Here is a 15,376-nt window from a genome sequence, read left to right as displayed (position 1 = left end):
GACCTTCCACATCTTTGACTTTCTCTGGTATTGAGAAAAAAGAAATGAGGAAACCTAACTGTTCTTTAGGTGTTTCCTGTGATATGAGATCTGAAAGATGAGATAGGAGGCCCTGGGAACTGTGGATTCATCTGGTAGAAAGTAAACCACAAACCAAACCAGACCCCCTGGTTCACTGGCTGAGAACAGAACTGGCTGCTAAGACAGAGCTCTCAACCCAGACTCTTAGATCTGAAGCAGAGAACTCCCACTCCTGTCTCTCACTTAATGCAATTGTAGAAGCTCTTCATTTTCCAGCTGACATGGGCCGGGTAATCAGCAAGCCCAGGAGAGAAATTACCGCTTAATCTAAACCAGAGTTATAATTCTGAACTGCAAGACCCAAATGTTCCCACAGACACGGTAACCTCCTAGTGTTATTCAAGGACAAGCGGAAAGAAGCTACTGTCTGGTGTGCGGATTAAACATCCAATGTTTTATACTTGACCGTTTGAGATACTCTATATATTATATAGACCTGAAATAGACCTGGAAACTATGTCCCTGCCACACACATCCTCCCAACCCACACACCCAAGAAGCAGAAGTAGTTGAAAGAACAGCGTTTTGGGATCTGGTGAACTTGAATTCAGCTCAAGGCTCAGTTTGAATTCCCTAACTCTGTTCCCAATTTGTATTTTAATAGCAAAAACCATTTTACAGGTGAAGCAGAGTAAGGATGAAATGTATGGTTGGTGCCAAATGCATAGCAGACCCCCATGAATGTTCTTCCCTTTCACTAGCCGAGAACACAGTCATGGCTTGTGACCTTGGAGCAGGGACAAAGAAGTGGGAAAGTAGAACGTTAATTTCCCAAGAAAGAGTTTTCCACATGCAATTGCCTTTCATACACACCTGCTCAGATAAGACAAGTATTTATTTGCAAAGAAAGAAAGAAAGAAAGAAAGAAAGAGAAAGAGAAAGAAAGAAAGAAAGAAAGAAAGAAAGAAAGAAAGAAAGAAAGAAAGAAAAGAAAGAAAGAAAGAAAGAAAGAAAGAAAGAAAGAAAGAAAGAAAGAAAGAAAGAAAGAAAGAAAGAAAGAAAGAAAGAAAAAGAAAGAGTTGCTTGACTTGTTTGCCTACGGGTGCTATGTAAATTAAAAAGCATCTGACATGTACTTAGCGGCATGTTAAGCACCCAAAGAGCAAAAGAAGCTCTAACAGACTAGAAGATCCTCAAGTTCAGAATGAAGACAGAGATTAAATTGCTAGAGGGAAGAACCTGCTTGAAATTAAAATGACCTGGCCGCTCCCGAACACTGCCCCGAGTTCTATAAACAAGTAAACTTGGTCCTTCCCAATGATCCATTGTATTATATAGACACATACCAGACATCATTTAAGCAGTGGCTAAAATCAACAGTATGTCAGGCTGTGGAAGCTAGTGGCTCGCAGAGAGCATGTGATTTTACGTCTTGTACATGTCAGACAGTATGTTCATTTTGCTTTAAGACATGCCTGGCCATCTCCTCAGAAGAACTTACTCATGGACTAGATTTAATTAACACCATCAAAATTTCTAGAAGATGAACCAATTTGAAAAAAAATGCATAAGTTATTATTTTGTTTCAAGATGGAAACCGAATCCTTAAATAAAACACGAGACTCATACTTTTTTTTAAATGGTTTACCAAGTTTGTTTGAAGATTGTTGACTATGAAGTCATTGTTTCTCTTGAGAAAGTGATGCAAAACTTCAAGTAATTCATTTGAAACACGTACTTTACTTCACTTGACCTGCTTGTTATTCATATATTTGTATAATCATTCCTCACCCTGCGTGAAGTAGAATTTAAGTTGCCTCACTTGGTCCCCTCAGAACACGGTGAGTGAAATGTGATTACAGGACAGCCTCCAAGAGGCTTCTTTTCAACATGTCAGAGAACTGGACGGGGTTCTTAAGTTTTGGTTTAAATAAGGAACCTATTATTTCAAAGAGACAGAATTCTACAAATTTCTTATTTTATCCTAGGAAAAATAAGGTCTTAGCTTCTCATTTGCCATTGTCTTTTTAAAAAATGTGGTGCCAATGCTAATCGTGGCTTAATGGGAAAAGAAGAACTTTGTTCACATTTCTCAGTGCTCTTGGGTTGGCACATTTGCATTTTCAGTTACTGAAGAGTTTCCTCCTTTCAGAAATACATTCCCGAAACACCAATGGAGCACGTTGGTGCTTGTGAGAACAGAAGGTCCCTTCCTTTGACACAATCTCTGAGCAGTTTCAGCACAGCTGGACACCTGGAAATTAAAATAGTCTTAATTCTTAGAATACTTTTCCTGGTAACTTAGAAAAGCAATTGGTTGACCAGTTGGTGCTAATCTCTTCTTTTCCTGTTTTTGTCATTTCCATTTTCCATCAGTGCTTTTCAGTGATTACTTCTCTGTGGAAAACAGACATTTTAGTCCATTTTTCTGAAGAAAATTAAATAATCAGATGCCATGAAACCTATATTTAAGGACTTCCAAAAGAACCCAGAAGATCAAACTGCCAGTTACAAAGTTTTTAAACTGCTAGTCACGGCCTGAAACTTCAGAGAAGGCTAAGATTTTTGTAGGAGCCCTAACCAGTGTGATACCTCAGGCTGGATCAAGATTTTTGGAGAAGGGACCAAGCTCATAGTAATTCCTCCTGGTAAGTAACTTTTTTCTATTTTAACTTAGTAACAAAAACCAGATAGATACTTCATAGAAAAAAAAACAATTTATCTGACTGAATGAAGACATTCTTGTCTTCAGCATATGAACAGCATTTTTGGTGCTACTGTTAGACCCTATATGGAAACAAAACTACCTTGTAAATGATTAATTCGCTTTCCTATTTGTAAGCAGATTGAAATTCTACTTTTAGAAATTCTACTTTTAATCCGAAAAGAATAGACTAGAAATTAAAGCATTTTGAAGACCATGTTTGTAAACCATTGGTATAAGTTACTGGTTCAAAGTACTCTTCTTGCCGATGGTCTATTAAGTGAGAAACTCTTTTCTTAATTTTTTCTTCTCTGTAGTTTGAGATAAAACACTGTGCTTCGTTCTCCCAATAACCTGAAAAACCAGTATTATTGGTTTTCATGTCAACCCTAACAGCGGCGCAAATTAAAATTGTATAGTAAAAAAATGTAGAATATCAATAAATCCCACTTCTTATTACTCTACTTTCTTGGACGTAGGTTGAGCTCAGTGGAAATTTATGCTCTCACATCTCTTACTACATTGCCTGGATATGGACCAGTTTAATGGACTTTATGAGCTCAGTGAGCCACCTCAGCTCCAAAGTCCATGAAAAGGGTCTGCATAATTTCACATCCTCATTTGCTCATTCTCTCAGCAAACACTTATTGAAGACAATTTCTGTGCTGGGTGCTGAAGGTAAAAGGGTGAACAAGACACAGATAGAACAACTCCCTTCACTCAAAGAGTTTCTAGTCTAGGAGAAAAGCATTCTAGGTTCTGGTTTCATTGGGTTCCATCTTTGTTTAATGTTAAGCAAGGCCAATTTTTAAATATTTATACAAATACGGAAAACTATGGGCACAATTTGAAAGCAGGCACAGAGGGAGATTTCTGTAAAGGCTTTTCAGATAGTGGGTTAACGGATGGCAGGAGAATCAAAGTGTTTGGTTCTGGCACACGGCTCGTTGTTACAGGTAAATGTTCTTTGAATTCTGTAATAAGGGAGGGGTGGGTGGCACGGAACGCAGGCACCGCAGGCTGCAGTGCTGGTGCTGGCTCAGAATTCTTGGATCTGGTCCCTGCCTGGTCGTGAATCACGGAAGGGTCGCCGGAGAAGTCCGTGTCTCCGTAGAGGTTCTTGGAGTCTGTTCTCTGCCTGACTTAGTACGGAGGACGTTAGCAAGAGTTAACTAGTTAGACCAAGTGTGAGTCCCCTCAGTGGTGGATATATTAAATTCATTTGTGTTGGAAAATTTCAAAGACTCTTAGAAGTTTTTTAATTTGATTCCAAAAATAACCAATGGGAAAATTGGACAAATACTGCTCAAGTTGTCAGAGAATGATTAATATTGAGTATCAAGATATTTAACTCTACAACCATATTCAGTAATGTCGTAAGGTGGATTTGTCTTTTTCCTAAATTCAATCCAATAAATTTGTTCACTCCTCATTTCCCTGAAAGATGAAATTTTGCCTGGGCAAGGGGGAACGTCTCTCAAGAATGTTCCTACCCTATGAGATCTGTGGAAATGAAAGTTTTAAAATTTTTTCACAAAGTTGATAAAGCATTAAAAAAAGAAAGAATTATATATTTCTTATTTCTTTAGTGGTTGTGATCGTATGAACAAATGAATCTGTGTATTGAAAAGCAATGTTCCATTCTCCTTTTTTTCAAGTGACTATGCTCAGTGTAAATTATAGCAATTGAATTAGATAAAGGTGACTCAGATAAAACTGAAAAATGATTTTTAGGAGCGTGCGGCGCAGGGAAAAATATGGACTTTGATCCTGGGTCTATCACTTTCTGTATGATCACCCTTAGCAAATAAGTTTTGATTCACTGGTTATTGCTTCATCAAAATTATAAAAATAATACATGCCCATTATGGGAAAAAATTGGAAAATACAAAAATAAAGAAAAAAATTTAATGTTTATATTGGCACTTATCACTGTTAACAGTTTGCTGTATTTCCATTCATTCCATCTGTGCCACAACCATCTCAAGTAGATGTTGTGAGGATTAAATAAAATTTAAAATGGAAATTACCTACCACAAATGTTGGGACATGGTCGGTGATAAGAAGGTAAATTTCTTTCCCAGAACGCAAATTCTTACTCATTTATTCATTGGAATTCTTTGTGAAATCAGGAGTACAGTAAAATATATTTATTGCCATCTTAGGTTATTTTAGGACAAATAATCAGCATGCAAAAATTCTCTGTTTCTGTGATGAATTGTTACCTGCTTCTAAAAACGGTTAACAAGTAATAAGCATTATCTCAAATACTATTAGCCTGAATATAAGATGATCTCTCATTTTCTAGTTGAAATATCTAGAAGTAAAAAAAACGATTTTATTATTATTATTATTTTGCAACTTGAATATTTAAACTTATAGGGGTATAGATAAAAGTCAAATATCCAATTGTAATATTTAGTTTCTTATTTGGATTACACCCACAAAGTTTAAAATTATGTCAGTTCAAATGTCAGGTAAGAAATATTGCTTCTTTTCCCACATATTTCATTAAAAATTTTATTGGGACCCTAAAATTGCATTTAAAACAACTACCTTTAGAGCAACTTTCTAAGTCATCTCCGGGTCTGTTTCGTGATCCCCATGTGATGATGCTACTGGATATTTTATTTAAAGAAACAACTATCCACTTATAAAATAAAAGAAAGCATTTATAAAATTTATTCTTCTATTCTATACACGTGCAAGGTAAGACGAACTGCAGCGACTTCAATCCCAACTACTATTTACCAAGTAGTTATCGCGCTCCCAAACCAGCTTTAATTAAGTTCATTTCAGGTTAGTATCTTGTCCAGGTAGTATTTTTTTTTTAATCAGAGCAGAGTTATTAGAAAAGCATCTTTTAATAGGAGAGGTTGCACAAGAACTGAAATATAAGCAGCCCCTTGTTTTGCGGGGGACAATTTTCAGAAAGAAAGCTGCACTTTATGCCCTGGCATTTTCAGTCGGTTCGAATTCCGCATATTTTACATCCGTGTCACAGAACTAGGACTGGCAAACATAGTCTCCCATTAAGTCACACTGGAGTTAGATTTTACTAAATTATCAACCCCCCGGGCAGAAAAAGAAGCAACCTATAATGTACAATTGATTCGTCATTTATTTAAACTCTTTGTTTCCAACATCTCTTTGAGAAGACCTGAGAGGGGAAACACTCCCACAGGCAGAGCGTGAAATGAGAATAGAAGATCAGAGGCATGAAGGGAAGCAGAAGAAACAAGACCTGTGATGGTCTAGCAAGAAGCACTGGGTAGAAGTTTATGCTCAAAGGAAGGAGAGTCAGGTGTCAGTACTACCTCAGTGAAAAGAAGTCAATTAAAAAAAAGAAAAAAGAAAGTAGGGGAAATGTAGTGGAATGCATACCCTTTATTACGGATAAAATGAAGCACACTGAATTTTCAGTATGTTTTTCTCACCATAAAATTAGAAAAAGACTTCACTGCACGAGTCTTTAAGGAGGAAAGTGAAATATAAAGAGCGGACATTGACTTTGACATCCGTTTTATAAAATGGAAGAAATGATTTTTAAACAAACCCAATGCGTCAGTGCTCTGGGCACCATAACACTGAATGTCATTCACAGATGGTGGACCTCGGCAGACAGGGTCAGGCAGGTAGGGGGTTCATGATGCAACGTGATACCGGGAGGATCTGAGGGCCAGGCATCCTGCCATTTCTCTGGTCATTCTGTCTTGAAGGTCCACTGCCAGGACTTGCAAGCTGAACTCTGTGCATGAGCTGAATAGAAGTCAGTATGAAGCTGAAGTTTATGGTAAAGACTTGGAATGCAAATAGACTGTGCTGTTAATTGGGGAAAAAATTATTTTTTGACCACACACACAGTTCCATATACTAATTGCATATATTAAGCTTTAGCCACTGATTTTCTTAACCCTGGAGATGCAGGGGTTAAGACAAGACAGATTATTGCCTATTGATTGGGGATGTGAAAGGCATGTTTCCTGTGCTGATGGCTTTGAGAATTTCAGACAAATGAGAGCACAGTGGAATGCAAACCAGGGAATCAGTTTTCATGCTTAATTGTCGCAGATCCAATTGCAAACCCCAAATACCGAATTCCAAGCACTAAGGGTGTGGTTTGGTGTCATAAGATTAAAATGTCAAGTTGGAACACAGAATCATCACACATTGCTAATAATAATGGTAATAATTATTATTAAATCTCTCATTTCCATAGCATTTTAAATTAAATTGCTTTGGAATCTTGTTTCATTTTGGTCTCACTTCAGCACTGGTAGGGATGTTGAATTAATATACATTAACATCATTGTTTTCAAATAAATGAAGACTTTAATTTACTTGCTTTGCTCAGTAACAGAATTTGTTAGGAGCAAAATGAACCAGGAACAGAAAGCTGGTCATTTGAATCATGGGCGGGCATAGTTGCACTAGGATGTGAAGAAATTAGAGAAGTTATTAGTCTAATGTTTTTGATATGGGTTAAGTCACCATGGAGTTATTAAATAAAAGTTTTCAGCAATGGAACAAAACTCATAGTCACAGGTAGGTATCAGAAGAACGCAGTTTATTTTCTTTTCAAGGTTTTAGAGGGAAGGAAGAAACAAATCTGAATAATAGTTAATGTTTAGAAAAACAGGACTGTGATGGTGTTTAGATGATTATAATAATAAGATATGAAAAAAACTTAAGTTAATACAGAAAATGGTCAAGATGTAAAGTCAATGAAACATAGAAAGTTTATAAATTTAAAATTCGTATTTAAATATAAATAAATGTCTGTAATTATTTGACTAAAAACGTGACAAGAAAAAAACATATAGATCAAGATTAACAAAAATATTTCTCCAACTGTATGTGTACTTTGCCTTATTATTATAATCAATAAAATATTATTTGAACTAGAAGTGAGATGTATAAAATTAAAATAAGCACATTATGACCTAATTATATGTGCAGCATGAATAAAAACTCAGTATTTTTGGCTTGCTGATTTAGTATAAAAATCAGGAACTTTGCTACACAGGCAGAAATTATCAAGAATATTTTTCATTTCTTCTCAAAGGAGAAATTCAGTTCTTCTCTTCTTAAGGAATTGTCCGTTAAATTATTAAACTAAATCCAAACTAGACAAAAGACAGTATCAGTAAAGCACTAGAGTTTTAACTGAAAATCTAATTGGAAAGGATCCTAATATTTACAGTTTCAATCATTAGATTAACAATAAATCTATAATCAAGCAACACACCAGCATTCAAGTGACATCCTTTGTAAACTGTTTTTTTTTTCTTATATATTTTGATGTTATGTCTGCAAGAGAACCCAGGAATCATATCTTTTAATATTATACTAATTTTATACACTTTCTTCAGCCGGTGAAAACAGAGAAATAGTTGAGCTGGAAAACAGTTCAGCAGCCCAGGACGGTAGATTCAAATTTGAGGAGAGACACTGAGGGTCAAAATACGGTGTTTTAAGTCATGTTTCAACTTCAAATGAAATTCCAAAATAAAATGTGTTTTTGATGAACATTTGCTAAAGTGAAACAAAATTCTGTAAGTGCATTATCTGGGAAGGTAAATGATCATTTCTGAAAATAATATATTTTAATAGAAATTTCGGAAATGTTGTTTTACTTCTAAATTCAAGGCACTATAAATAATTTGGAGGTGCAGCATTAAAACCACTCTACCTATAAATCTACAGTGGTTCAGACGGGACATTGAGAATTTGTATAAAATTAGAAGCCAGCAAGGAGAACCTCTTCACTTCAGAGCAAGGTTTGGGATCCACATTTGAAGCTAAAAGTTCAGCTTGACCAATTGTCAAGTACAGATGGACGTAGATTCCCATGAATACAAGTGACTGTATATTGTTTTAAAAATGATAACCCTTTTTTGACATTTATTTATATAGGAATCAGGATAAATACGGTGCATTCCAGAATCAGTTAAATGATGAGTCAGGATCCACAGAGTTGCAGAACATGAGAATGTGTTATTTGGCCAAAGAGACCGTAAGTTACAAAACATGGAAAGGAAAGGGAACTAGTTTACAAGTGACTAAAGGCTCTTACCTGTAGAGAGAACATCAGAGTTACCTGGTCTTCTCTCCACTCCCCATCCTCGCCACCCACTTTCATCCACCTTAACACAGGCTCCATTACGACAGAACAAAAGAGATTTAAGAAATCAAATCTGTTCATGAATGTTGCAAGCATTAATACGGGGCAGTTTTAGGTCATATTCCAACTTAGCAGGTGGAGAAAAAACGAAAGCCAAGGTGTACGCCAACCTCTGCTCCTTAAAAGCCGTGACTTTAGACGAGTTGTGTAACCTGTTGGATGTCCCTTCCCATTGCAAATGAGAACAGTAAGTACCTCACCATCTACTGTGGCTGAAAAACCACGGTGTGAACTAATTCAATGGCAGCTCAACTTTCCTTCCTTTGACTGTTTGCTAGGGTGTTCCACAATGTTTATGTTTCTCTCCTAATTCTTTTCGATTCTATTCCATTTGCCCCCACAGACAGAAAGCTTGATGCAGACATGGCCCCCAAGCCCACTATATTTTTCCCTTCGATTGCTGAAATAAACCTCGATAAGGCTGGAACACATCTTTGTCTTCTGGAAAATTTTTTCCCTGATGCTATTAAGGTACATTGGAAAGCAAAGGACAGCAATACAGTTCTGGAATCCCAGCAGGGAAACACCATCATGACGAACGATACATACATGAAATTCAGCTGGCTGACCGTGCCTGAAAAGTCAATGGATACAGAACACATATGTGTGGTCAAACATGAGAATAACAAAGGAGGAATTGATCAAGAGATTCATTTTCCTCCAATTAACCAAGGTACGTGATTATAAATATAAACAGAACCTCCTAGAATTCTTTTTTTTTCCAAAGAAAATACCCCACCTTTTCAATCGAGCATTAATGAAAAACAAATATAAATCGTTCTGAAATGTTTTTACATTGAATGGTGGTTTAAATGTCCTATTTCCCCATAAAATTAAAATTGTATTAGCATTGAAACATAAAAAAGGAAAAAATATTACTGAACTTTTTCAGCTCAGTTTTACCATCCAAAATATAAAGGTCACAATGAATGTATTTTAAGGTTGGTGTATAGATTCAGTGAAACAACATACATCAAAGTACCTATCAATTTAGCACACAATAAATGCACAAAAAAGATTCCACTGTTGATGATCTTACTTGGTCAGGAAATAAGAACAATCATACATCATTCAGGAAGGTTCTACTAAGCAAGCAAAGTCACTCTCACTTCAGTCTTGCTTTACTCAAAGTATAACCCAGCAACAATGAGTTATTAAATGACAAAATGGTCTTCATCTGGGAAAGCCAGGTCATGGTTCAAGAGAGAGGAAAAGAATTTACTTGCTGTGGTTTTATTATGGTCTTAGGTGTTTGAGATTTGTAGTTGATACACCAACTTAAGCTCAAATTTCATAATTAAAGATTGGCTGATGTTAATGTGTGCAGACATACTTCCGTTCTACATATGAGTGTGTTTCTTGCCATCGCTAAGTGCCTCTTATGAACTTTTATTGTGGCCCTAGCATGTGCCAGCCTGGAAGGGATGCAGATGAGCACACTCGGGTGAATTACTGTCCCAAATACAATGAACTACAGTAAAGGGATTATACTCGGTTCCTAATCACTCAGGGTCACTGGTCATTCAGGCCTGATGTCCCGGAGGAGCCCCTTTGAGGCGGATGCTGTGAGTACTGCTCCGCGCGGGCAGAGGGCTGCACGTGCCTTGGCACTGGCAGTGGTGACTTGTAACTCACTAGACCCGGGACTTACAGTCCTAACAGACCAAAGGTCCCAGAGTGCCCATAGGAAGGAATCATTCTGTGCTTTTCCCCGTGGTTAAGAAGCCCCTTTTAAGCAGTAGGAACCAAGCACGTAACAAAATGTGCAGAGACCTTGCTGTGTACCAGTCCAAATTTCTGAAGCAAGTGTTTATCTTCTCAGATCCTTAGTGTGTCCATGATCAAATTACATTTGAGCACTTAACCTTGCCTTTCTCCTGGGGCTGTGATGGAGAGCACATGAAATTGTATCAGCGAAAACACTTGTTTTTTGAAAATGAACACCAGTGTATTTATTCATATATTCATTGTATTTATTTATATCCTTTCCTAAAACTAACCAGAGTAAGGTTACAAAAACAACTGTAATTTTCTTTTTTTTATTGTAAAAGCAAATGATGAGATTATATTTTATAAAATGTTAATGCCAAAAAGTGAGCTTAATACAAAACACAGTACTCTATACCAGCTGAGTAAATATATCAATTCAAATGGGCACAAAGTAAACAGCAACATAAAATAAATTTTTTTACATATATGTACTGTTCATTGTTTCTAAGAACAGTTTAGAGCCTTAGCTTTTTCAATTTACGTAGTTATCAAAGGAATAAAGCCAACCACAAAATAAGAATCAACAGAATGCAATAATCCAATCATAAAGGACAGTCAGATGTGCTTACACATATTCAGAAAATCAATCATCTAAGTTATAAATCATAAGTAGTTCATTTGTGTCCTTTTTTTTTTTATATATCACATGTAAGTGATCTCATATGGTATTTTTCTTTCTCTTTCTGGCTTACTTCATTTGGTATGACAATTTTCAGGTCCATCCATGTTGCTGCAAATAGCATTATTTCATTCTTTTTTTATGGCTGAGTAGTATTCCATTGTGTGTATGTATGTATGTATGTATGTGTGTGTGTGTGTGTGTACCCAGTCATCCGTTGAGAACAACCATTATTTTCTATTTCTACAGCTAAGAAACAGAGGGTAAGGAAGCAAATATGTAAAGCATAAGTTTAATATAATCTCAGGCTTAAATGTCCTGTTAGGTTTTGACTTTTTCTAGTGATCAGGGAAAAATAAGGATAAACCAAAATAAATCATTGTGTCTCTGTCTTCCTCCTTCCACAGTCTATTTTTTAGTACAAATAGTTTTCATTGATAATAATGGTAAGGTACTATATATTTCTCCAACCGTATACTTTATTGATACTGATTTAGGTTTTTTTCCTTATCATTTTTCTTTTATAAATTAAATAGGCCCACTGCATATTTAAATAAGAATATCAAATTTATGCCATTTCTAACTATATTTAATTGATTTTACATTTTGATCATTTTCTTCATGAACTAAAACTTTTTCTGAAAAATGTGAGCATGAGGCTGAAACTTAACTGGCTATACATTTTAGAGCCAACAAACATTGGTGTTAGAGAAGATATCAATTAAAATCAGGGATTCAGATTTTAAGATATTTTGTCCTTGTATGAATGTTTGCTTTTATCTTTCATTATAGATAAATACAACTCTCACCACAGGTTTTATGTTGTCAGAGCACTATGAATGTGATTTGGCCTATCTTTTTATCCTGGAGAGAATTACACTCAAATGCTGAGCTCCTGTAATAAAAAATTCATTTATTAAGAATAATTAAGATATCTGGAAAAGAAGAAGTTTTTAATGTTCACAGTGGTGGAATTACGTTGTCTCTGTATAGATTAATTTCTCTGTATTTCTATGGATTATTTTTACAAAGTCCTTTCCATGTGCTCTGTCTCATTTAATTCACCACAATGATCCTCTGAATGCACTCTGCCATCACTGGTATGACTCCTGGTAAACTAATTACCCTCTAATCCTTATTCCTCTTTGGTAGCATGGAGTCCCCCCAAATACAAGTCACTGCAGTGTCACTGGGGAGTTAAAGGAGGTAACACATATGAAGTATTTAAGCTAATGCCTGGCACAGAAATAATTATTCACTAGCTACTATGCTCATTTATATTGTTACCTTTATGTCCACAAACTCCACAACTGCAGAAAACCACGTACACGAGTTGGGGATTTGTGGGATGTGTGTGATTTGGAAAGGTCTGGCTGCTTTATTTTGACTACATGGGAAATTTACCGAAGCCAAACGTCACACCTGAGATTCTATTGTGGATTCTGGGATTGGACAAATTCATTTTGGTAGCAGCTCTTCATCTTGGCAGTGAATGCTGAAGACTGTTTCAGCAGTCACTTTTTCTGACTACTGATCTTTTTCACAAGTATTTTTTGAACACTTACTTTGGGGCAGACACTGTGCTGGGAGCTATGAATACAGAAGGAAAACAAGATGGTCTTGGGTTACACCCTCCAGTTGTGATAAAGGAGAAGAATGTGCCCTTCATGAACTTCAACACTCTCATATACAGAAAGCAATCTATGCATTACATGTACTTACATCAAATCAGACCATCTATTCTCGGATTTGTAGGGCTCTTATTTTTAACATCCCTTCTCTTTTGGCAAATTCTGTCAGTCAGAGTCTATCCACAGACCCACACAGAGACACACACTGCTAAATAATGGATATAAACAATTCACTAATATTTGCTCTTATTTCTTGTAGAGGACACTACAAAGCCTTGCCTGAAAAAAGAAAGTGGTAAGTTTTTTTTGTTTTTCTTTTTATCTCTGCCTTTATGTCATGTGATAGCAGCTTTTAACTCTGGATCAATCTAACTTTTGAACTTCCCTGGCTTCAAGTAGAAAAACCAGAATGCCTGGGTGTTGCAGAATAGACCGAATGATATTTTAAGTCAATCCGTTTTCTCCCTGGAGTCATCTTAACCCAGGAAATGCTGGCCTGGGTATGAGATGTCTGTAAATTAGAAGATGTCGTGATGGACTCTGAATTATTTCAACAGTGGGCTTTGTTCATTAGTGTGGCTTGTCTTTCTAATGCCTGGGGAAATGGGACATCAAGCTGTTTGTAGATTTCTTTGTCTCCGGTCATTGCTAGCGGCTAATACATGAACTGACACACTGAGAGCTCCATATACACAAGGTGTTGTGCTGTGTCTTGCAGGCATACTCTCTTCCGTTCCCATAATACTCCTATGAGCTGGTACAATATTTCCCCCTCACTTTATAGATGAGGACGTGAGCTACTATTAATTAAGTCCCTTGTACCATACCACCCAGCTAGATCTAGGATTTCATCCCCGCCCGTCTGAGTCATGAGTTCACATACTTCGTCTCTGTCCCTCCTCGAAGATACAGACACAGAGCAAGAGTCTCAGGGACAAGGCCCTGAGACAAGATGGACCCGTGGGCGGGAGTGCGACTGTGTGGGCTTCTCAGGATCACAGAGTGGACGTTAACACCAGTTTGTTTTTTTTGTTTTGTTTTGTTTTTTAGTTGCATGTGTATGGGTAAATTGCTTACAGTTTCTGAACAATAGTTTCCTCACCTGCCAATAGGGAACAGTTACACCTCACTCTGTTAGTGAGGAGGTAAGGGCACAGGTGTGGAATGTCTCCCATGGGGACTCCATGCAGCTGGCACAGAACCAGCAGTACGGGGGGCCCTTTCCCCCTGCCGTGGAAGGTTCTAAGTGAATTTAGAAGCATTGGCTCTGGCCCTGCTGATCCTTCCTCCTTCCCGGGATCAGGCAGGCTGGAACTCAGCTAACACATTAGCTGCCCAAGGGAAGCAAGTTCTGAGCACAGCACCTCCTGAGATCTCTCTGCACCCCAAGTGCTAAGGACTCTAGAGTTCTGATGAAGATGAACCATGGAAAAGGGCAACTTCCACAGGCAGAGACCCGGCCGTGTAGTCCATTGAGTAGCGAGTCTGGCTCGCAAATCATTGCTGTAATTTTTTTTTTCTTGATATCTTATATTTCCTCCAAAACTTCAGAGGAGAGTAAGTGCAGTTATCCCACCATCACCATAGCCACCAGCATGAGAGACATTAAAGTAAAGGCAGGTGAGTGAGGCACCTGCCCCTGAAGCTTCAGAGAGCGCGGATAAACCACTTGCTTCCATTTTTGTACCACGCCCTCTTTACTAAAACCTCCCCCACCCCACTGTGACCACCACCGGATTTCCACGGATTGCACCCTTCGCAGGAATCTCCTTGACGCACAGTGTGAAATGGCTCAGGTGATTCTAACTGTGCCCCCCTCCCCTCACCGTGTCCCGGCCTCTCAAGGCAACGGGTGAAACTAACGGCCCGCTTTCCCCTTAGACACAGTGCGGCTGCAGCGCGAAAGCACGTCCGCCTACTACGCGTACCTCCTCCTGCTGCTCAAGAGCGGGCTCTACTTCTGCGTCGTCGCCTTCCTCCTGCTGCGGAGAACAGCCGTGTGCGGGCACGGGAAGGGCTCGTGACGGAGGGTGCCGGAGGGCCGGCTGTTCCTCACCGTCTGTTGTCTGAAAAAGACGTCTGCTGAGGACCTAGCGGGGCTTCCCTCCTGGGTTTGGGTCATTGCAGATAATTTTTTTTTAACTATTGTGTAACGTTTTTTCAAACTGCTGGGCAAACATATTTTACTCTGTAACAAGGAATTCTGCCATTACTCGGGGTTGGGAGGGGGCGGGCAGAGGGCAGGCCCCCGGGAGCCTTTCCCCCCTCGTCCCCACGGGCTTGTCGCTCCTCCGGCCGCACGAGCCCCCGCCCTGAGCGCCCTCCGCCCGCGCGGCCGCCCCGACCTTCCCCGGCGCACACCCCGCGCCCGCCAGCTTTGCCACTTCAGTTCTGTACTTCGTTCTTCATAATGGGCACAAGAAATTAAAACAGAAATCAAAAGCCCA

General features: G+C 38.2%; 1 long non-coding RNA gene and 1 gene segment (V, D, J or C); one reads left to right on the top strand and one right to left on the bottom strand.

Annotated features, from left to right (window-relative positions):
- LOC123614612 (uncharacterized) overlaps positions 1 to 4,071 on the bottom strand; it is a 21,260-nt gene extending 17,189 nt beyond the window's left edge. The window contains exon 1 of one of the 2 annotated variants that reach the window (XR_012508275.1): positions 3,629 to 4,071. This is a non-coding gene — a long non-coding RNA (uncharacterized LOC123614612). Of the gene's footprint in view, positions 1 to 2,613; positions 2,916 to 3,628 lie in introns of those variants that run through there. The other variant, XR_006722053.2, reaches the window with a different exon arrangement.
- LOC105063125 (T-cell receptor gamma chain C region C10.5-like) overlaps positions 1 to 15,376 on the top strand; it is a 22,544-nt gene extending 7,168 nt beyond the window's left edge. Inside the window, 4 exon segments of the C gene segment in view lie at positions 2,610 to 2,669; positions 9,253 to 9,582; positions 13,189 to 13,224; positions 14,811 to 15,376. Of these exon segments, the coding sequence occupies positions 2,610 to 2,669; positions 9,253 to 9,582; positions 13,189 to 13,224; positions 14,811 to 14,953 (569 nt within the window).

Source organism: Camelus bactrianus, chromosome 7, assembly GCF_048773025.1.
Source record: "Camelus bactrianus isolate YW-2024 breed Bactrian camel chromosome 7, ASM4877302v1, whole genome shotgun sequence".
In the NCBI taxonomy this organism is placed as follows: Eukaryota; Metazoa; Chordata; class Mammalia; order Artiodactyla; family Camelidae; genus Camelus; species Camelus bactrianus.
Note: the sequence above shows the minus strand (reverse complement) of the source record. Positions and strands in the feature narration are given on the sequence as shown.